The sequence below is a fragment of the Pelodiscus sinensis genome, chromosome 2 (assembly GCF_049634645.1).
Source record: "Pelodiscus sinensis isolate JC-2024 chromosome 2, ASM4963464v1, whole genome shotgun sequence".
In the NCBI taxonomy this organism is placed as follows: Eukaryota; Metazoa; Chordata; order Testudines; family Trionychidae; genus Pelodiscus; species Pelodiscus sinensis.
The window spans coordinates 251,989,344-252,011,930 of NC_134712.1; the positions used below are offsets into that span (position 1 = coordinate 251,989,344).

Below are 22,587 nucleotides of genomic sequence, written 5' to 3' on the forward strand. Positions count from 1 at the left end.
AGGCACTAGAGAGACACGTGCTAGGCACACAGACCTGTGCCCTGCACCCACACTGATCTGTCTGCAAGATCAAAGGCTCGGTTAAGGGGAAAAAAGCCATTTAAGGTGCTTGGTGTCTATTATTTGGGTCAGTATGTTCAGTTTACAGTGGTTTGCAGAGCAGCCTCTGCCCAGGCCTACAGACGGCATCACCCAAACACCTGCAACTTGACGCTAAACCAATTCAACTGACAAATCCTCATATCTGAGGGACGCACAATAAGAGAAACGTTCTTAAATCTTCAACATTGAGAAAGGAAGTTTAATTTAAGAACAGACTGAGAAAATAAGAGGCAAATTCTTCTGACAGCTGCATCGGCGCCTGTGTAAATGAGAGCGGAACTGGATGCTATGGATTTAAATTTAACCTTCAGCACAGCGGGGGATGCAATGAGGTCCCCTCCAGTTGGGGTTGGCTGGCCTGACTCCAAGGGTTACCAGCCTGGAAAAAGGAGACCTCCTGAGTGCCATGTTAAAAAGTAAGTGTGTGTGTGTGTCTGCGTGTGTGGCCCAAAAGCAGCCTGGGATGTACAACACAATTGATGTTCCCCAACTCAACTGTGTAATACGAGCAGCTGTTGCTCACAGACCAGCGCTGTCCCTTTTGACTAGCAGGACCAAACACAGGTCTGAGTTTGCTACACAGGCCTGGGTCTCTCAGCTGAGGCCAGGCAGGGCTATGCTCTCAGACCCCCGGTTAAGCTGCTCCCCTGAGCCAGAGCTCACACTCAGCCATGATCCACTTTCCCAAGCCCAGCTGCAGCTGGACTTAGTCGGGCAGGAGGACTCCAGATCTCATCCCCTCATCTCTGCACATGGGAGCACATTAACATTTCCCCAGCTCTCCCTCTCTCACGCAGCCCTGGGGTCTTCTCGCTAGGCTGTGGCACAGCAGCCATGCTGAGGGGACAGAAAGCAGCCTGGGGAGCGCAACCCAGAAAAGGTTTTTCCTGGGCTCTGGGCATGAGCTGCACCATCTGCGCAGGGGAAGAGCTCACAGAACAGGCCAGGCACCAACCATACGGCCCCCCAGCAGTAAGTCCATAGTTCAAGGGCCGAGACAGTCTCTGACTGGGGTCTACACGGATATCTCTGCAGCGTATCTTGTTCCTTATTAAATTCTCTTACTCTAGAGTGATTGAATTTTAGCTGGGAGAGTTCGAAGCATTAGAGCCATGCGATAAAAACAGCCAGAGGAAATATGTGGTACAGGTTGAGCCTCTCTAGTCCGGCAACATCCGTAATCCAGCATGATGTTAGTTAGCTGGGTGTCTACTTAGCATGGGTGCGGCCAAGTTTCCTGGGGTCCCATAAAGTTTGTTTACAGCCACTAGTCCTGGCTCTCAGGCTACGTCTAAACTAGCATGATTTTCCGAAAATGATTTTAACAGAAAAGTTTTCCGTTATAAGCATTTTCGGAAAAGCACGTCTAGATTGGCAGGATGCTTTTCTGCAAAAGCACTTTTTGCGGAAAAGCGCCCGTGGCCAATCTAGACGCGGTTTTCCGCAAAAAAGCCCCAATTGCCATTTTCGCGATCAGGGCTTTTCTGCGGAAAACAGTACTGTGCTGTCTACACTGGCCCTTTTGCGCAAAAGTCTTTCGGAAAAAGACTTTTGCCCGAACAGGAGCAGCATAGTATTTCCGGAAAAGCACTGATGATTTTACAGGAGATCGTCAGTGCTTTTCCGGAAATTCAAGCGGCCAGTGTAGACAGCTGGCAAGTTTTTCCGCAAAATCAGATGATTTTGTGGAAAAACTTGCCAGTCTAGACACAGCCTCAGTGTTCTGTGCTGGTATTTAGCTCTAACTTATCCCAAAATGTCTTCTCAGAGCCCAGGAAGGAGTGGAAGTGTTGGTAATGTTGCTAGACAATATCGACCTCCTGTGGTTTGGCAAAATCTCTGGTTCGGCACCGGTTAGATCCTGAGGGTGCCAGACTAGAGAGGTTCAACTGTAGTATAATTTGGGGGAAGGAGGCACAACTGCAGTATCCAATGAAATGCTCTGCTGCAAAATCAAGTTGTAAGGGACCCCTCTAAGCAAGGACAATCCAGTGATAAGGGCTCAGCACTTATAGGACCTAAGTTTGATTCCTTACAGCATGTGAGAGGGTAAACACATTACAGGTTGTGAAGTACTTAGATACAGGCCGTCCTCGCTAGAAGTCCAAGATACATTCCAAAAAAATTGGACTTAGAGTGAAACAACTTAAATCGGGGATTTTTTCCCCCCGGTGGCTGACTTCTATTTGCGCATTTTTTTTTTCCGCGTGCGACTTAAGAGTGGGGAATGGGGGGACTTATAACGCATCCATTCCTATAAGCATCCATGACGTTAGTGCGGAATAGATGTATCCCGGGGCGACTTATAGCGGGGACGTCCTGTGCGGCGCCAAACGGCACCACATACGTGCCTACGATAGATGCAGTGCATAGCTAGCTAATACATGACATTTTATGTAAACAGTACAGTCAGTCCTATCATGAGATGCTTATTTGCACCTAGCACATAAGTTAGTCTGGCTATGTCTAGACTGCAAGCCTCTTTCGAAAGAGAGCGTCTAGACTGCACGGAGAAATTTCGAAAAAGCGGCTTGCTTTTTCGAAAGAAAGCATCCAGTGAGTCTGGATGCTCTCTTTCGAAGAAGCCCTATTTACATTGAAGAACGCCTTCTTTCGAAAGAGGAACTTTCGAAAGAAGGCGTTCTTCCTCGTAAATTGAGGTTTACCGCCATCGAAAGAAAAGCTGCGTTCTTTCGAATTAATTTCGAAAGAACGCGGCTTGAGTCTGGACGCAGGGGAAGTTTTTTCGAAAAAAGGCTACTTTTTTCGAAAAAACCCCTGAGTCTGGACATAGCCTCTGAAAAACACATTAGCAACGTAAAACCACCCAAAGGCCGTGGCTTGTGAGCTATGTCCCACTGGGCGCGATTATTCCACACGGGGGAGGCCAGAATAAGGCGCTGGCATTGGTGACGCTCAACTCATCCCCCTGCTGGCCTGAGAGTCTCATCCAATAGGATTCGACCTTGGCCCCTAGGACAGGACTGTCCGACTTTTCGGCTCACGTGTCTCTAGACATGTCTCCCGTGGCTCAGGTCAATACAGCGCATTGTGAGGCCGCTAATGGTTGGAACGGTGAGAATCGTGACATGACAGAACTGGAACAGTCACGGAGCTGTGAGGAATTCAGAAAGAGGTCCTGGGGAGAACGAGGAATCCCACGGTTCAAGGCTGGATCCCCCTCTCTGCAAGGTCACTAAAATGAAATTCAGTCCCTGACTAATTGGGATTCAAGGGATCCCTGGTAAACACCAACTGACCTGGGCACCGCCAGCCCTAGCAAAGCCCAACCAAAGGTTTTCTTCCTATTTTCATCCTGTCCCTGGGTCGCAAGGGATTCAGCCGTCTCTTCCACCCCACCACTCTGTGCTACAGCTGATCTGTTCCATTCACACCAGAGAGGGACACGGCCCAGGGAAACCAGCACCTGGCTCCACATCTGTTTGAACCCTGGGGAGACACTAGAGATGGGAGGGCTGCCCACAACACCCATCAATGTTCTCCCAGCCCCTCTCTCCCCTCCTGGGCCTCACGCCCCAGTGCAGCATGAGAGAGCAGTACTCCTTGGGGTGAAACAGAAACCCCAGGCCCTGAATACTTACACTCCGTAAGAAAGCCCATGGGAGAGTTAGCGTATGTCTGCAAACTTTCTAACACTGAGATGGGTCGGCTGAGAACAGGTCACCAAGGGAAGCCATGGAAACATCACCATTGGGGTCATTTGAAATGAGACTGGGCATTATGCCTATGCCGGGAGACAGATGAGGAGAGAGGAGATCTGTTTCATCACAAGAACGGGGGGGTTTACATCAGTCAGCCTGACACATTTCCACTTTAATTACGCCGTTTCACTCTCCCAGAACGATAGAGAGGCAGCTGGCTGGCTTCCATGGGGAAGGACTATTTTAATTGAATCCCAGGGCTGGCAGAGACCTCAGGACTCATCGAGTCCAGCCCCCTGCCCAAAGCAGGACCCACCCCAACTCAATCATCCCAGCCAGGGCTCTGTCCAGCCGGAACTTTTAATGTGACTGAAATTTCACCCTATTGTATGATTAACGACTGTGCTGGGGGGCGAACCACACTGTATTGTTTTACCTCTAAATCACCCACACACAATTCCTGGTGGCGTGTTTGTGGCACGGTACTAATCATCTCGACCGGGACTGGAGCTCAGACCCTTGCTGTACACGGTTAAAGAGATGCCATGTTCCGCCAGCTATATCTGGGGCCACAATCCCCAGATGGGGCATGTAAACCATGTTGGGGTTTCCCAGATTAAAGAGACACTGTACCGTGTCAAATTATATATTTAAAAAAACCCTGAAATCTTAAATTTGCTTATGAAATAAAAGTTACTCCACATTTATTATCAAAAGGAATATTTAAAAAGCAGTTAGAGTCCTACATCAGCAAAATATCCTGTACAGTATGAATATTTACCCTAAATTAGCTTTTTCGGTTCTGTTCAATGGTACTGCCTGTTATTTGCTTTAAATCACATTACCAGTCCCTACGCAGCGTTGCGCCACGGCTTCCATCCACACAGACTCCTGGCTCAAATGCCCAGGCGGGACGCAGCGCCCGCTGGCCCCTACTCCCCCGTGTGCGTCCTCAAGTGGTACTTCAGGGACTGTTTATAGCGGAAGCACTTGGTGCATTCCGTGCAGGGGTAGGGCCTCTCGCCGGTGTGCGCCCGCTGGTGCTCCAGCAGGTGGTGCTTCTGCGTGAAGTTCTTGCCACATTCGGCGCAGTGGTAGGGCCGCTCGCCAGTGTGTATGCGCTGGTGCTCCAGCAGGTGGTGCTTGCGGATGAAGCCTTTGCCGCACTCGGTGCAGGCGTGCGGCCGCTCCCGCGTGTGGATGCGGTAGTGGTTGGTGAGCTTGGACTTCTCGCTGAACGTCTTCTCGCACTGGGTGCATTTGTAGGGCCGTTCCCCCGTATGAGTCCTCTGGTGCCGGAGGAGATGGGAGGGGCGGCTAAAGTTCTTCCCACACTGAGGGCATATGAAGGACATCTCGCTCTTCCCAGTGTGGATCCTCTGGTGCATGATGAGGCTGATCTGCAGGCGGAAGCTCTTCCGGCACTCGCTGCACGTGTATGGCCGATCCCCCACGTGCGTGATCTGGTGTTTGCTGAGGCTTGACTTGTGGCTGAAGCTGCTCTCGCACTCAGAGCATTTGTAGGGTTTCCCCGCCGGAGGCGTTCTTGGCTCTGGCTTGAGGCTGTGCTTGTCTCGGAAGTTCTCCACCCGCCGGGGCGGGCCGACCCCCCTTCGCGTGTGGCTGCGCTGGTGCAGAAGAAACTGCTGCTTGATCCTGAAGCTTAAATCGCACTCATGGCATTCATAGGGCCCCTCTTTGAGGTGGTTCCGCTGGTGAATTATAAAGTTGATCTTCAGCATGAAGCTTTTCCCACACTCCGGGCAGAGGTAAGGTCTTTCCCTGGTGCGGTTTCTCTGGTGGACAATGACCGTCTTCATTTCACCGGAGTCTCTTTCGCAGGGAGCAGACTGCCCTGGCCTGGTTCCGACTGGGTTTCTCGGTTGCATTTTGGAACTGCAATGGGCCTCGCAGGTTGTCCCCGAGTCGTGATTCTGGAAAAGCGGCTGCTCTGCTCTACCGGAGAACATGGCATATGGCTCCAGGGTGTCCGGATCCTCCTCTTCCTCAGTTTTGATCACAATCCCGTCATCTGGGAGAATTCAAAAGAGAAGGAAGGCCTCGTTAATTTCATCTGCTTCGGAGAAAAGCCTCTTCTGATCAAAAATTCTCCAGAAGGGGCACCATGTTAGTTTGTAACTAAAAAACAATGAGTAGTCCAGTGGCACCTTAGAGACTAACAAAACTAGATAGGATCATGGGCTTTGCCCACGAAAGCTCATGATCCTATCTAGTTTTGTTAGTCTCTAAGGTGCCACTGGACTACGCTTATGAAAAAGATATTCTTATTAAACAATGGAAACAGCCTGAAAGGTTTTTAGGAAGGCATGACCTGGAGCCACGTCTGGCTAGGTGACTTTGAGAGGCCATCAACTGATTTTGCTTGGCTGTCTCAACGTGTGGGACACGAGCCAAGACAGCTCCACAAGGACACGGCCGATTCCACAGATTTTGAGCCGCTCAGCAATTCGTTGCCATTTTCTCACATGGTGTTTTGCGGGCGTCAGGCTTTACGCTGGCCCTGCTGCCCAGCGCTGGTGGGGCACACCGGGCCCACTGCCACCTGGCTAATCCAGCGTAGCAGGAAATTGGGCATCACTCTCGGGAACACTGCTCTCCAGGCTGGGAGCCTGGTGTTCGTTTGCCCTCGCTCTGCCACCGGTCAGTAACGTGCTGGCAGGGGTGGCCAGGAGTCCCTTTTAAAATTCTGCTTGCAAATGAATAGTGGGGGTGGGGCAATGTGTCTGTCTCGAGCACAGTTACTGCCCTCTTTGGAACAGGGATACTGCAGCCCCTGCCAGAGGGGACTTGGCCCGGGGCTTCCATGGCCAACGTGCTTCGGAAGCACTTTTATTTTCGCATTCCCAATGGGTTAGGGCAGTGTTTCCCAATCAGGGTTCTGCGGGACCCTAGGGTTCTGCAGAGCATCATCAGGGGTTCCGCGAGAAATTGTGGAATAAATAAATAAAATATTTTTTTTCCTTACAATGTAAGCTGACATCTAACAGCTCTTTACAAATACATTTACATTTTCTTGACAATAATTTAGCGGTAATTGAATTGCGCTCCCCGCTGTCAACTTCTTCTGGCCCAGCAAATGTTTTCATAGGTAGGGGTTCCTCGGGATATGAACAATTATTTTAGGGGTTCCTCCATGGGAAAAGGTTGGGAATCACTGGGTTAGGGATTTAAAAAAACATCCCTTGGGGATGGCCCTGTGCAGATCTGCTTATCTGGGGTGGGTAACCTTTTTTTTTTGGGGGGGGGGGGGTTCCACTGACCCACAGAAAAATCAATTGGGAGCCACACACAAGTGAGAAGCAAAAAAACCAGACAAATCCTCACAGACTGAGAAGCAGGAAGACGCTCCTCACATTCCCCTCTCACACCAGAGCCTAGGGGGCCCAGGCAAGTCGATTGTGTGCTCCAGCCCTGCGGTGGGGCAGCAGGAGGGCTGGATCACCAGCGCAGGTTCCCCAATCCTGGGGGTGGACCCTGAGCCTTGGGGGCCGCATCCAGCTCCCGGGCTTAAGGTTCCCCACCCTGTCTTATAAAGTCAATGGGCTTTTGATCAGGCTCAAATGAACACGGAACTAGATTAACTCTACCCTCAGGGTGTTTTTCAGGGACAAACTATAACCCTCTCCAGCAAAGGGCAGTGGACATTAAGCCTGGCTCCTCAGCAATGAGAATGGGACTAAGGGCTAGGTGAGAAAACAGAGGAATGCTCATTTAACACAGATAAACCATTGGCTGCCAGCTCCTGAGAGAACAAGAACATAAAAACAGCCAGACTGGGTCAGACCAAAGGTCCATCTCGCCCAGTGTCCTGTCTGCCCAGTGAACAGAAACAGGTAACCATCAAGTGATCCCTCTCCGGTCATCCACTTCCAGCCTTTGACAAACAGAGGCCAGGAACACCATCCCTACCCAGCCTGGCTAATAAATATTGATGGACCTAACCTCCATGAATTTATCTAGTTCGTTTTTGAACTCTGTTAAAAGTCCCGGTCTTCACAACATCCTCTGGCAAGGAGTTCCACAGGTTGCCTGTGCACTGCATGAAAAAAAAACTTCCTTTTGTTTTAAACCTGCTGCCTATTCATTTCATTTGGTGACCACTAGCTCTACTGTTATGGGAGCAAGTAAATATTTTTTCCTTATTTGCTTTCCCCTCATGAGTCATGACTGTATAAACCTCTCTCCTATCTCCCCTTAGTCCCTTCTTTTCTAAACTGAAAAGTCCCAGTCTTATTAATTTCTCTTCATAAAGAGAAGTTCCAAGCCCCTAATCATTTTTGTTGCCCTTTTCTGAACCTTTTCCCTTGCCAACGTATCTTTTTTGAGATGAGGCAACCACATCTGTAGGCAGTATTCAAGATGAGGGCGTACCATGGTTTTACATAGAGGCAATAAGATGTTCTCTGTCTTATTCTCTATCCCTTTTTAAATGATTCCTAACATTGTTTGCGTTTTTGACTGCCGCTGCACACGGAGTGGATGTTTTCAGAGAACAAGAAAACGGTTCTTTTTAAAGGGGGGTTTACTGATCTCCACAAAAGCCGAAGAGACCCTGGCCACACAACATACCATGCAGCAGCACATACCGAGCTTCAAGGGGGATTTCTATCCCAGTTTTACTCCTGGGTGTGTATGCCACCCATTTTAGTTTGGCTATGACAATTTAATCCATTTCAGTTTTGTTTTAGGATTTTCCCTCCGCACTCCCCAATTGTAGGACAAGGCTGCGGTAGGCAGAATGGGCGAACGCTGATCACTAGGCCCACACAGCACTACGAGATGGCTGACCTCCTTTCTGGCCCCATGAGCAAGGCAGAAGCAAAATGGAAAATGTTGGCACTAAACAAAACTCCTAGTTAGCCATCATTCTGGGTCTCCCTGGAGAATGTGTCCTGGTGATGAGGTCCCCCTGGGTAAGTATGAGGCAGACTCTGCTCTCCACAGGCCTTGGTACTTGGTTAGCTCCCATTCATGCTCCAGGGCACAGAACACCGGGTGTGCGAACGGCCTGGTAGAATGCCCAGATGTCTGCTCTCTGGTAGTTTCCACCAATAACTTTCACACCCAATGGTGGTAGAAATGTAGCCGTGTTAGTCTGGTGCAGCTGAAACAAAAAACAGGACTGTGTAGCACTTTAAAGACTAACAAGATGGTTTATTAGGTGATGAGCTTTCGTGGGCCAGACCCACTTTCTCAGATCAAATAGTGGAAGAAAATTGTCACAACCATATATGCCAAAGGATACAATTAAAAAAATGAACACATATGAAAAGGACAAATCAAATTTCAGAACAGAAGGGGGATGGAGGAGGGGAACAGGGGGAGGTAAATGTCTGTGAGCTAATTATCACCTCTAATATCATTAGCTCACAGACATTTACCTCCCTCCTTCCCCTTTCTGTTCTGAAATTTGATGTGTCCTTTTCATGTGTGTTCATTTTTGTATTTGTATCCTTTGGTGTCTATGGTTGTGACAATTTTCTTCCTCTATTTGATTTGAGGAAGTGGGTCTGGCCCACGAAAGCTCATCACCTAATAAACCATCTAGTTAGGCTTTAAAGTGCTACATAGTCCTGTTTTTTGTTTCACACCCAAGGCCTTGCCTTCTAGGAACGAGCCCTTTGACAGGTTACTGGACTGAACTCCTCAGAGAGGGCTGCTTGCAACAGCGGAGCAGGGCATGGTGAACCCTTAGGAGTAGCATTCACTGGGGATATGCGTGCTTGTTTGTCTCTTCAGTGCTTTCATGCAGATTGAGCAGACTAGCTGGTGCTGGGGAGGCAGACACGGGTAGCTAAGGATTCCGTGGATTGCATCTCTCTGCAACGTGAGCTCCCTGGTATTTGACAAGCTGTTGCGTGGTCAGAGTTCCCCTCATGGGCAATGCACTGGCAAGTGACTCACTCTCCGTTCTCGCGTGGCTACTAGGAAACACAGGGGCTGAAGACTGGAACCACACCAAGAACACGCCAGTGACCTGCCACAGCAGGGCTGGGGAAACTTGTTTGGGTTGGGGGCTGCTGACCCACAGAAAAAGCAGTCAGGGGCAGCACACAAGCGAGAAGCAAAAACCCTGACGTGGCCCCCAACTGAGGAGAAGACACTTCCCACATTCCCCTCACACAGCAGAGCCTGGGGGGCCCAGGCAAGTAGACTGTGTGCTCCCAGCTCTGTGGTAGGGCAATGGGAGGGCTGGAGTGTCAGCGTGGGCTCCCCAATGTTGGGGGGACCCCTGAGCCTCAGGGGCTGAATCCAGGTATGCCAGAGGCTGCATCCAGCTCCTGGGCCTTAGGTTCCCCACCCCTGGCTTATAAAGTCAATGGATGTTTGATCAGGCCCAAAGGAACACGGAGCTAGATTATCTGCACCCTCGGGGTATTTTTCAGGGACAAAGGAGAGCCTGAGGTTTCCCACCCATGCCACAGGCTGACGAATGAGGTGTTGCTTTGCAGTAGGACTGGTCTTCAGAGTCGTTTCTGACCTTCGCTGCACGTGTCTGGTGTCTACACGGGGAAGGTTTAGTGACAAAAGTGCTGTCAACGGGCAAAGGTTGTCAAAAGTGAAAACTGGTCAAACCAGTCCCTGCGCCCCCCCGCCTTGTCGACAGTTCATGGCCACATTGCTAGCTCCCCTGGCAGCAGAGCAAAGCATTGTGGGTAAGCATCCCACAGTGCAATGTGGTGGAAAGACAGAGCTGATCCCTGCGCTGATCTCTGGGAGCTGTCTGGGCTGAGGAATGTCAGAGCAGCAGAGCCGTCTCTCTCCAGCCCTCACCTGCAGCAGCAGCCTGCCTGCCGCTGGGTTCCTAGCAGGGCAGAACAGGAGCACTCCAATGATTTGCTCTTTGTTTGTTCCCCAAACAGAGCAGCTCACTCAGCTGTCAGATACTTTCCAGAGCTTTGAAGGGGGAGGGGTGCAGGCCTGCAGGGCAGCAGAGATCACAAAGCACTGAGCGGAGCCACCAGGGCAGGCATTGTGGGACGCTGGCAGAAGCCAGTTCGCTCGGCAAAATAAACAGCAAAGTTCACACTGGCTCTTTGTCCACAATAAAGGGAGGGGGAAAGACAAAAGTCTCTCACAGGGCTGGAAGTTTAGTGAAGCCCCTCCCAGCCAGCGCCTACCTCCAGCACCCTACCTGCTCCCACACCCCAACTCCCTCCCAAACCCTGCACCCCTCTCCAGGTCAGAATCATCTCCTGCACCCCAACCCCCTGCTCCAAGTCACCAACCAAACCCTCTGCACCCTCCTCCCAGACCCTGCACCACCCCATACGAACGGCCACACTGGCCAGAGTTCTGTCTGCGGACAGCGGCCAATACTAGGTGCCCCAGAGGGAGTGAACAGAACAGGGAATCATCACATGATCCATCCCGTCACCCATTCAGACTCTCACAGATTCCTCTTCTGCACCCTCACCCCCTCCCGGACCCTGCATCCCAATCCCCTGCTCCAGGTCACAACCCCCTCCTTCACCCGAACTCCCTCTCAGACCCCACACCCTCTCCTGCACTCCAGTCCCCTACCCCGAGCTTCCTTTCTGCACCCAATTGCCGTCCCAGAACCCCCACCCCCTCCATAGAAAAGTGTGGCCTTTGATCCCTTACCAAAATCTTGGCGTGCCCCCCCCCCATCGACAATTACTGCCCATCCCTGTTGTACATGCATATAATCCTGCTTTTGCTTAGCTCCTCTAGCGTACTACACGGCTTCTCCTTGATCTCAACTTTTCCCTCTTTCAGCATCTCACCTGTGCAGTTACCCTGCTGAACAATGACTCTTCTGATTTCACTGAAATCTGTTTTATATTCAGGAGACTCCTCCAGACAGGCCCCTGAGGGGTTTCTCGGCGGGGTTACTGGGCCATACGGACTGCCGTGGCTTGCCTCCTCATCCGGATTCTGGAAACTTCCTTCCGCTCGCTCCACCATTCTGTGCAGCTCCAGGTTTTCAGGGCAGTCCTCAGGATGAATCTCTTCTGTTTTGATCACAACCCTTATACCTGCTGCACTCAAGAGAGAACCGGGTTTTACTCTTTCTGCTGAGCTGGGATCAGTCACATCTGCAGACACCACAGGCTTAGGACTGATTTGTCCTGACCCCCAACCACTACAGCAAAACCTTTAGAAGAGCCTCAAGCACCGGTAACGCCAACATTCCCAGTGTGTGAGAGTAGGGCTCCATGTCGGTCATGGAGGCTGCACAGAGATGCCGTAATTTCCACAACCTCTGAGACTTGGAATCCCGGGGCTGGCCGAGCCCTCAGGAGTCACCGAGTCCAGCCCCCTGCCCAAAGCAGGACCAACCCAACTCAGTCATCGCAGGTCCAGCGGGACTTAACTTCTGCAGGGGCAGGCCAGAGCAGCACAGCAACGGTCCACAGCCCTTAACAGCTCAGCTTCCTAACAGCCGCTCCTCCCCCAGATTTGCTCACCAGTATTTTTTAGTACAAGTCACAGACAGGTCCCAGGCTGTGAATTTGTGTTTCCTGCCCGTGACCTGCCCAGAACATTTACTAAATCGTAGCCTTATGTACGATCTTCCTAAATCCCCGCAGTCCCACATCCGGCAGGAAGTACAATCTCATCCCCCAAGACCAGCTCACTCCACCCTTCCACCGCCTCTGACGGCTTTCTGCACAGCTGCATCTCCAGCTCAGAATCACTGCCCCTTCCCCACCGCCTAATGGGACAGACTGCAGAGGCAGCGCCTGGCCCCCACTATACAGGGTGTTCACCCCCTCTTAGGTCCCTCATGGAAGGAGAGGTGCTAGGAACGAGGGGCTAATGGACCCAGCCCTGGGGGGGGTGCAGGTTGCCTTGGCCAACTGCCTACGTCAACCTGGACAAGTCACTTAATCTACCCCGGGCCTCACTATTCAATTTGGAACAGCATGCCTGGCCTGAAAGGGATACTTGGAAGATAAATCCACCAGGCTACATCTACACTACGAGTTTTTCCAGCAGAAAATATGTTAATGACGGACTCATTAGCATGAGTTGCGATATCATTTGCATATTTTCTGCCAATCCATGTTTGCACAAGGGTTTTTTGTGCAAAAACAAGCAGCGTGGACATTTCCTTTTTGTGCAGATTGTTATGCCTCAAAAAAAGAGGTATACTGATCTTGCACAAAAACAAATCGGCAGAAAATATGCAAATGATATCGTGACTCATGCTAAAGTCCCTCATTAGCATATTTTTTTACGAAAAAAAAATCATAGTGTAGATGTAGCCTCAATGACCAGGAGGTGCTTTAATTAGGCCTTACTGGAGCAACGTGCCCAGTTCTGGGCGCCACATTTCAGGGAAGACATGGCCAAATAGGAGAAGGTCCAGAGAAAAGCAACAAGAATGATGCAAGGTCTAGAGAACAGGACCTATGAGGGAAGGCTGAGAGAATTGGGTTTGTTAGGTCTGGGAAGAAGAGGACTGAGAGGGTAGGAGGGGACAGCTTTCCATAAGAACGACCACACCAGGTCAGAGCAAAGGCCCTGTCTTTTGACAGTGGCCAATTCTAGGTGCCTCAGAGGAAATGAACGGAACAGGGAATCAGCAAACGATCCCTCTCGTCTCCCATCTCCAGCCTCTGTGATGTCCATGATAACAGTACACTCACTAACAGAAAGCACTTTGATTCACCCAGATGATTAGACATCTAGCAATAGTATACAGGCACTAAAAACTGGGCACGTTTTAGCTGTCTGCCGTTCCACGATGTAACTGAACTGATGTAATTTTTCATGTGACTGTTTCTGGCCAGATCTTACTTGTATTTTATCATTTTTCCATCCTAGCCCATCCTTACTGGGACATAGAGACTCTCTGTTAGTAAAGCCTCCCCTTAGGGATGTCTCTGTTTGAACCATGTGCTCCGCCGCACCAATCAGCTTTCCCTCAGGGCTTAGTTCAAAAGAAAAAGACTGTACAGCATGGCTACGTCTACACTGGCCCCTTTTCCGAAAGGGGCATGGTAATTTCAGAGATCGTAATAGGGAAATCCGCGGGGTATTTAAATATCCCCCGCGGCATTTAAATAAAAATGTCCGCCGCTTTTTTCCGGCTTTTCTAAAAGCCGGAAAAGAGCGTCTACACTGGCCCCGATCCTCCGGAAAAAGCGCCTTTTTCCGGAGGATCTTATTCCTACTTTGAATAGGGCGCTTTTTCCAGAGGATCGGGGCCAGTGTAGACGCTCTTTTCCGGCTTTTCTAAAATCCGGAAAAAAGCGGCGGACATTTTTATTTAAATGCCGCGGGGGATATTTAAATCCCCCGCGGATTTCCCTATTACGATCTCTGAAATTACCATGCCCCTTTCGGAAAAGGGGCCAATGTAGACGAGCCCCCATGTTTTAAAGGGCCAGCAGTCTGGTTCCATTTTGGTTTAAGGAGAACCCGTCCTTCCTGCGTAGGCTCCCCCGTCCCAAAAGTTTCCCCAGGTCCTAATAAATCTAACCGCTCCTCCCTACAGCCTCGTCTCATCCACGCACTGAGAACTAGCAGCTGTGCCTGCCTACCTGGTGCTGCGTGTGGAACTGGGGAAGCACCTCAGAGAATGCTACCATGGAGGTCTTGGCCTCGAATTGCTTACCTAGCAGGCTACATGTGGCCCGCAGGACCTCTCTCCTGTTCTTTCCTATGTCATTGGTACCCACATGTAACATGATCACAGGCGCCTCCACAACACTATCCCGAAGATGCCTTGAGAGATCTGCAGCCAGCAAGTCACCATGAAGTTGTCCCGGCCACTGCAAACCCAGCTCTCTGCTTCTAATGATCCATCTCCCATAACTATTATCTGCCTCTTCCTAATGACTGGAGTCCCTCCCCCAGAGAGGTATCCTCAGCATGAGAGGATACATTATCATCTGGGGAGGGTCCCAACTCTGGGATCATTTCCATCTGCTCCAGTTGGATGTTCTCCTTCCCTGAGATTTTCATCCCCCTTAACAACCCAGAGGCTGAGACCCCCTTCTACTGTATCCCACAAAGTCTCAGCTCCTACTTCTGTTTTCCTTAGCTCCTCCCATTCACCACTCTGGCCTCCAAAGCCCATGCGCCGGCTCCGAGAGCCAGCAGCGCCTTGCATCTAATGCACACCTACGCCACCTGCCGATGTGTTGCATCAACTGCAATAAACTGGATGGCCGGTACTCTGTGACTGGACTCCAGTTTTGGGTTCTACCTCTAGAGAATGTTAAGGGTGTCCAGCACCCCCAAACTAAACTTCCTTGCAAAACTTCCCTGTGATGAAGACGACACCTTGCTGACTACAGCTATATTGTTTTCCCTGCTAAATCATTCCACCACTTAGAGTGTCTTATTCCCATGACTCTCTACCGCTAGAGGGTCACTATGTTTGCAGGATGATCTATATCATAGAACGACAGAATCCTAGATCTGGAAGGGACTTTGAGAGGTCATCGAGTCCAGTCCCCTGCCCTCACGGCAGGACCAAGCATCGTCTAGATCAGCCCTGACAGGTGTCTGTCCAACCTGCTTTTAAATATCTCCAGTGATGGAAATTCCACAACCTCCCTGGGCAATTTACTGCAGTGTTTAACCACCCTGACAGTTAGGAAGCTTTTCCTAATGCCCAACCTAAACCTCCCTTGATGCAATTTTAAGCCCTTTGCTTATTGCTCTATCATCAGAGGCCAATGAGAACAATTTTTCTTCCTCCTCCTTGTAACACCCTTTTAGATCCTTAAAAGCAGCTATCATGTCCCCTCTCCGTCTTCTCTTTCCCAAACTAAACAAACCCAATTCCTTCAGCCTTCCCTTGTAGCTCATGTTTTCTAGACTTTTCATTATTTTTGTTGCTCTTCTCTGGACCATCTCCAATTTCTCCACAACTTTCCTGAAATACTGTGCCCAGAACTGGACACGATACTCCAACTGAGGCCTAATCTGTGCAGAGTAGAGTGGAAGAATGACTTCTTGTGTCTTGCTCACAACACTCCTGTTAATCTAGATGCAGAGAAATTTCCTGTTGAAACCTTTCTTCCTTGAATCGAAGACTGACTAACCCCAACTGCACTTTCCCTCTTTTCTTATTGCCTCTGTTCTTCCCTCACTGCAGCAACCCAGCAAGGAACATTGCAACCCTTTTCTCTCTCCTCCATCTCTGGTAGAACTGCATTTAGCTCATCTCAGAACTGGTGCCCCCCAGGAGTGCAATGCTCCGTATCATTATCCTACTTCTCAGATGCAACAATGAATACATTTATCCTTTGTCATGTTTCTCTGCTACTCACCTGCAGTGGGGTCATGAAGAATTTCTCTTTCTTCATCTGAGTCCTGATGCCCTCTGACCCGCGGCTCTACTCCTTGCTCGACATGTGACAAAACACCAGGTTTGGAAATTGCCGAGTCTAGTCAGAGAGAGAGAGAGAGAGAGAGAGAGAGGGGTGACTGTGCCATAAATCGCATAAGCGTTAACATCATCCCCCCTCACTCCTGCCCAGGGGACAGAGCGGGTGCCGTGGATGGCTACAAGAATGGCTTCATGCAGACAGTGCACAAGGGAAATGCATCTCATGAGAGTTTGTTTGGGTTCCCTAGATGAAAATCAAGCATTTTCAGACATGCTGGAATTTGAGGCCTCTCGTGCACAAAGATAAGAATGAAAGGGGCACCCTCAGCTTCAAAATAAATCACACGGAGACATTTTCCTTCCTGGATGAAATCTTGGCCCCACTCAAGTCAACGGTAAAACTCCCCTTGATTTCAACAGGGCTAGGATTTCACCCCCTGTTGCTACAACACCCAAGTCAAATGTAACGACTGGACTACGCACAGCGCTTGCTCTATTTTTTCCAGTTTGCTTAGCATGCAGACGACAGCACTGCATGTCCAGGGAGTTTAACGGTTTCTCCTACTCATGAGTGTGTCTACACTGGAGCTGGCGGGGCCATTTCCAGCTCAAGAAGACATAGCCACATTAGTGGACCCCGCCCCCCCCTAGTCCCACCAGATGCCCAGAGACTCTGGCCCTGGTGGCTGCTGGCCAGCCCCCTGTTCCTTGCAGCCATGATATCTGGGGGCCCCTGTTTCATTCCTTTTCTCTGGTCACTAGGATTAACCAATAAGCCCAGGTTTATGGGTGAATCGTGTGAACGACTTCACGCTAACATCCCTAAAAGTCACAAATATTAACAGGACACAGGAGCCAACGTAAGACCGGAAATAACATGTAACTGACTGTCTGAAATCGCTCAGCAGTGTCCCTTTAGGACACTGGTTATCGTCATGATGGGGAAAGCATCGGTGTGCTGTACCCGAACCGTTCCTCACCCTTTTCCCTAAGAGTCACTTCTCCCCCACCCTGGATTCCAGAAGCAATGACCAACCCCAACCCTCAGCAAAGCAGATTTTTTGGGGGAAGGGGAGGATTTCAGCGGAGTTCAGCATTGGCCCCACTCCCATGGGGTAAAACTCCCACAGACTTATATGGGAGCAGCACTAGGGCACAGCTGAGCCCTTCTGAAAGCCAGCTTTAATTATTAATACATGTCCTACCCAGCAGGTCTACAGCAGTTTTATAGTCAAAGCGCCATTTTCGAGTGAACGCCGCGTTCCTTACAGGAACCAGATTAGGAGTTTTAGTGACTTACATCCTCTGTTTATCCAGCAAATATGTGCAACATAAGCAGCCACTGCAGGCTTTTCCCATGCTGCGCTGTCACTCTGCCTCCACCCCGACATGAGCGTCGCCCCCCGTGTTGATAAGCAAGGCTAAGATTGGGTCATGGATGTTTTTAGTGACCATCACAGCCAGGTCACAGGCAATGAAGAAAAATGTACCAAAGTCCCTAATCTGCTGGGAGCTTTTACTCAAAATATCAGTGACAAAATGGGGAGTTCAGCTGCGGGGTCCTCACACGGGCCTAGTCTGCTCCCATCCCACTGCCCCAGCCTGCCTATCACTCCAAGGGCCCTGTCCCATCCCACCACTGCCCCCGGGAACTCCCCCCGCTCTACCACTCCCTCCCCATCACCAAAGGTTAATACAACAAGGAGTCCTGCAGCACCGTAGAAACTAACAGATTTATTTAGGTATCTGCTTTTGTGAGTAAAAACCACCTTGCCAGATGCACTGGAGTGAAAGTCACAGAGATGACTGGAGTCATGGATTCTGTGACTTCTTTTGTGACCTCCATGAAAAAAAAATATAGTCTTATTTATAAGGGATGAACATACACGTGGCCAATCACTACCCAAAGCTAGAAAGTAATGGAAGGCGGAGTGCAAACACCCTTGTGTATTTTTAAGTCTTTTAAAAGGGAGCTGACTGTCAGTCATAAAAACAGTATGGACAGTATGTTCTGATCCACCCAAAAGAATGAGAAAATACCCCACGTTGAAGCCAGCCTGTGAAATCTCAGAAGTTTGTTTAGAACACACAGGGGAAAACTAATCTTTACCTAAGGAGATCAAAGATTCATAATTGCCCTTCATCACATTCTTGTACAATTCCTTCTGCCATTCATCTAGTTTCTCCCATTCCTTCTCATTGAAATAGACAGAGACGTCATCAAATGTCACCGGCACCTGGAATCACAAATGATACACACTCAGAACCTTTTGCAACATTTATATCTTGGCATCCTTAACTTCAGTGAAAGGAGAATCAAATCTCTCTCCCTCCCACTCAGCTGTCACAGCTAATTCGGTGAGACGAAGCCGCAGCATACAAATCCATTCACATGTGAACCTGGAAACAATTTGTAGATTCCTAGTTCTACAACATAATGGATCTCAGTTGAAACCCTTGGTCTGAGCATGCCTGCTTCAAATCCAGATCAGCATTTCCCCAAGCCCCACATATATAATTCTGGTCTCACTTACATCAAGCTCTGATCAAAGCCACTGAAATTATTCAAGTTACAATGTATGTGAAATTATTAAGCGAGACCAGAATCAGGCCTCGGGACTGATCCTCATTTCTGTAAAGAAGCTGATCTCAAACCCATATTCGATTGCTCCAGAACTCTGGGGAAATTCTGTTCCAGGCTGGAGGTTCACAGTTTGGGACTGGCACTAGTTATAATATAAATCTGATTCAGAAATGTTTACAATGTGGCCAGGTTTCCCACAGTCCCATAAAGTTTGTTTACAGCCACCCGTCCTGACTCTCAGTGCTGCTCTTTAGCTCCAATTTACCCCTAAACGTTTCCCCCCCCAGCACCAGCTGAGATATCATTACCTTGGGAACTTCGCCATTAGTGCCTGGAGGAAGTCTCAGGATCCAGAAGTTCCTGTTCTTCAGCAGGTTCTCCATGTTCTCCAGGCGCCGCTGCAGCAGCCCGTACTCCTGGATCAGCGTCCCCAGCGCGGCACATTTACTCTCCAGCTGGTTCCCAAGCTCCACTGCTGTTTTCTCACAGTCTATTAATTTCTTCTCCGCCATTCCTGTTCTCCCCTCCAGATCCAGCAACCGCGTGGCGTGAGAATCCACCTTCCTCTCCACAGCTTCGATTGCTGCCACACCAGCCAGAGAAAGCTCAGCCGTCTGAGTTTCTCGTTCTGAAGTTCGTTCAGGGACAGTGAGAGACGGTACAGGAGACGGGCACTGCGTCACTGCATCCAGGTCTGGACCCTGTTTGCAAAGACACACATTGTGGTTACACGGTCAGCTAACGAGAAGTAGGGCAAGTCGCTGCTCCTCTTAGCTCTGTCTGGTTTGGAATCAAGTCTGATGAAGCCTGTCCCAAAGGTTGCAAACAGCAATCAATGCACATGTCCAGCTGCTGCCCATACCTACGTGACCCACCCACCTCAGTTAAAGGGAGAGTTAATTTTCAATTTTTACATTGATTAGAAAAGGGGAAATTAACATCCCTCTCTGATATGTGCGCAGTCCCTTTTCCCTGTGCATGCCAGACTCTTAAGTAGTCTTTAGATTGTTGAGGGTCACAATATGGATTTGATACTATTGAGAAGCTCGTCTTGATAACCATCCTGCAGCTATAGTCTCACTGGAATACTCAAAACAAGGGACGTGTCTTGTCAGTTCTCAGGAGGGACGGCTGCGAGGGAGACTTTGGCTGCTGCAGGAAATGGTTTTGGAGATTTGGTTCTGTGCTGATATCTAAGCAAAGAATCAGCAGAGATTCTCAAGGCACTGTGCTACTGAAGAGTCATCTTGCATAGTACGTCTACATTGCATTATCCCTGCAGCACTATGATGCATGCCCCTCCAGCACAGGTAAAAACAGCAGTGTAGACTGAGGCACTGCTCATACCAGAATCTTAGGGTATATATCCTACATGGCTCTCTACATGTCCTCCCGTCTATGTGGCCTTCTGTTTCCCTGATGCTGGGGCATTTCTCCATGGCAAAGAAAGGCCCTGACAGAGAGAAAAGCCTTCTACAGATCTCTGCAATGAGGAAAGGCTCTGGCAGCAGGGAAATGCCAGAGCCTCTCCCCGACACTGTGGAAAAACTCTAGCATCAGAGAACAGCTCTGGCAGGGAAAAGGCAGCAGGAAAGGTTCCAGCAACTCCTCACTTCAGCAGCTTTTCCCAGCTGCTTCCCTGTGCAATAGCCTGTCACTGCGGGGTGTAGCTCCGTCCTGCACAGTGGTTACAGCCCACCTTTCACTGCCGCAGGCGGCTACACACACCCTGCAAATTGTGGCCAGTGACGTGGAGGGGGGTCATACCTTCAGGTGAGTGAGAAAGGAGGCAAGAGCCTAATTTAACATTCTGTGAGGGCATTCCGGGAAAATACCAGCGACTTTCCACGTATGTGGATGTCACCCACAGAATCAGCGTAATACAGTCATGGCTGATATCCACTCCTTGACTTTGTATGTTTTCCAAACACTGGTAAAGGCGGCACATTCTATGTAGGGATCTCCGTAGATATGGATACCATTATATCAGGGGTGTAGAATCACCATGCGGCCCCTGGCTTGCTTGGATCCTGCCCCCAGCATCAGGGAGCCCATGCGGATGCTTCAGCCCCTCCTCCTGCGGAGCTGGAGCATACAAAATCTACTAAAATCTAGTAAGCTACCTCCCCTAGACTCTTGGTGTGGGAGGGGGAAGCAGGGAGGGTCTTTCTCCTTCTCAGTTGGGGGCCACGTCCATGAGGGTTTGGGTTTTGTTGTTGTTTCTCACTTGGTTGCGGCCAGGGCCTGATTTTTCCGTGGGTCAAAAAGGTTCCCCACCTCTGCAGTCTATGGAGAGCTTTCAAGGGCTGCGTCGTCCGTGTGTGCGTCTTTGTGTCTGTGCTGTGAGTGTGTGTGTGTGTCTGTGTGTGTGTGTGTCTGTGCTGTGAGTGTGTGTCTGTGCCTGTGTGTGTCTGTGTGCCTTTGTGTGTGTGTGTGTGTGTGTGTGTGTGTGTGTGTGTCTGTGTGCCTTTGTGTGTGTGCGTCCACCTATACAAAGAATAACAAGAGCCACGTAATTAAAGGAGAGAAACAAAGCGTCCGTGCGACACCACGGGCCCGAAGGTCTGTCGGGGCGAGAGCGCCCCACCACAGACGCAGGCCGGGGGACTTTCGCCTCCAGCCACGGGCCCGTTAGGGTCTCACCCCGCAGCCCAGGGGCCAGGCGAAGGCCCAGTGCGGGCCGGGCCGCGTCGGGAGACTCCCCCCGCCCCCGGTCCCTCTCGGGGGGCCCCCCCGGCGCGGGGCCGGGACGCGCGTTCCCCCCGGCGGCCTTACCTGGGCAGCGGCCCGCTCGGCCATGGCCCTTTGTTCCCGGGCGGCCGCGGGCGGATGCGGAGCGCGCCCCTCAGCGCGGCCCAGGGGCGGGCATGGGCGGCCCCGGGCGGGCCGGGCCGGGCCGGGCGAGGCGGCGGGGCCCGGGCAGGGCGCGCGGGGCGAAGCGGGGCGAAGGGGGCCCGGCCCGGCCCGGCTGCCGCTGGGCGCCTCCTGGCCACGGGCCGGCCCCGCTGCCGGGCGAGCGGAGCAGGGCGAGCGCAGCCGGGAGCCGCGGCCTCGCTGGCAGCCAGGGCCCGGGAGCTGCGGCGGGGGCTGTCGGGGAGCGGGGCCCGCAGCGGCCCCTGCCGGCCGGTGGGACGCGCGGCGCTGGCCGGGCTGGGGATCGCGGCACTACACAGCCCCCCCCCCCGTCGGGCCCCGCTCCTGCGCGTCACTGCGCCCCCCCCGTCGGGCCCCGCTCCTCCGCCCCCCGCGTCACTGCGCCCCCCTCCCGTCGGGCCCCGCTCCTGCGCGTCACTGCCCCCCCCCGTCGGGCCCCGCTCCTGCGCGTCACTGCGCCCCCTCCCGTCGGGCCCCGCTCTTGTGCCGCGTCACTGCGCCCCCCCCGTCGGGCCCCGCTCCTGCGCCGCGTCACTGCGCCCCCCCCCCGTCGGGCCCCGCTCCTGCGCCGCGTCACTGCGCCCCCCCCCGTCGGGCCCCGCTCCTGCGCCGCGTCACTGCGCCCCCCCCCGTCGGGCCCCGCTCCTCCGCCGCGTCACTGCGCCCCCCCCGTCGGGCTCCGGTCCTGCGCCGCGTCACTGCGCCCCCCCCCCCCCCCGTCGGGCTCCGCTCCTGCGCCGCGTCACTGCGCCCCCCCCCGTCGGGCTCCGCTCCTGCGCCGCGTCACTGCGCCCCCCCCCCGTCGGGCTCCGCTCCTGCGCCGCGTCACTGCGCCCCCCCCCCCGTCGGGCTCCGCTCCTGAGTCCCCTCCCTTCCCCGTGTCCACTGCGCCTCCGCCCCGTCGGGCTCCGCTCCGCTCCTACGCCCCCCTCCGTCTCCCGCGTCACTGCGGCCGGGCTGGGGATCACGGCACGGCCCCCACCTATCTCCCTCGTGACACTGCGGGCGGTCTGGGCTGGGCTCCTGCCGGG

General features: G+C 51.8%; 1 protein-coding gene across 1 annotated transcript; it reads right to left on the minus strand.

Annotated features, from left to right (window-relative positions):
* Positions 1-4,438: 4,438 nt before the first annotated feature.
* LOC102460866 (zinc finger protein 777) lies at positions 4,439-21,942 on the minus strand. Its single transcript, XM_075919767.1, has 6 exons — positions 21,458-21,942; positions 18,991-19,383; positions 18,209-18,335; positions 16,040-16,156; positions 11,534-11,788; positions 4,439-5,796 (listed from the first exon to the last, which is right to left on the minus strand). Exons 1-6 carry the CDS (start codon positions 21,479-21,481, stop codon positions 4,697-4,699), a joined length of 2,016 nt encoding a protein of 671 aa, XP_075775882.1. The 5' UTR covers positions 21,482-21,942; the 3' UTR covers positions 4,439-4,696.
* Between the last annotated feature and the right edge of the window lie 645 nt (positions 21,943-22,587).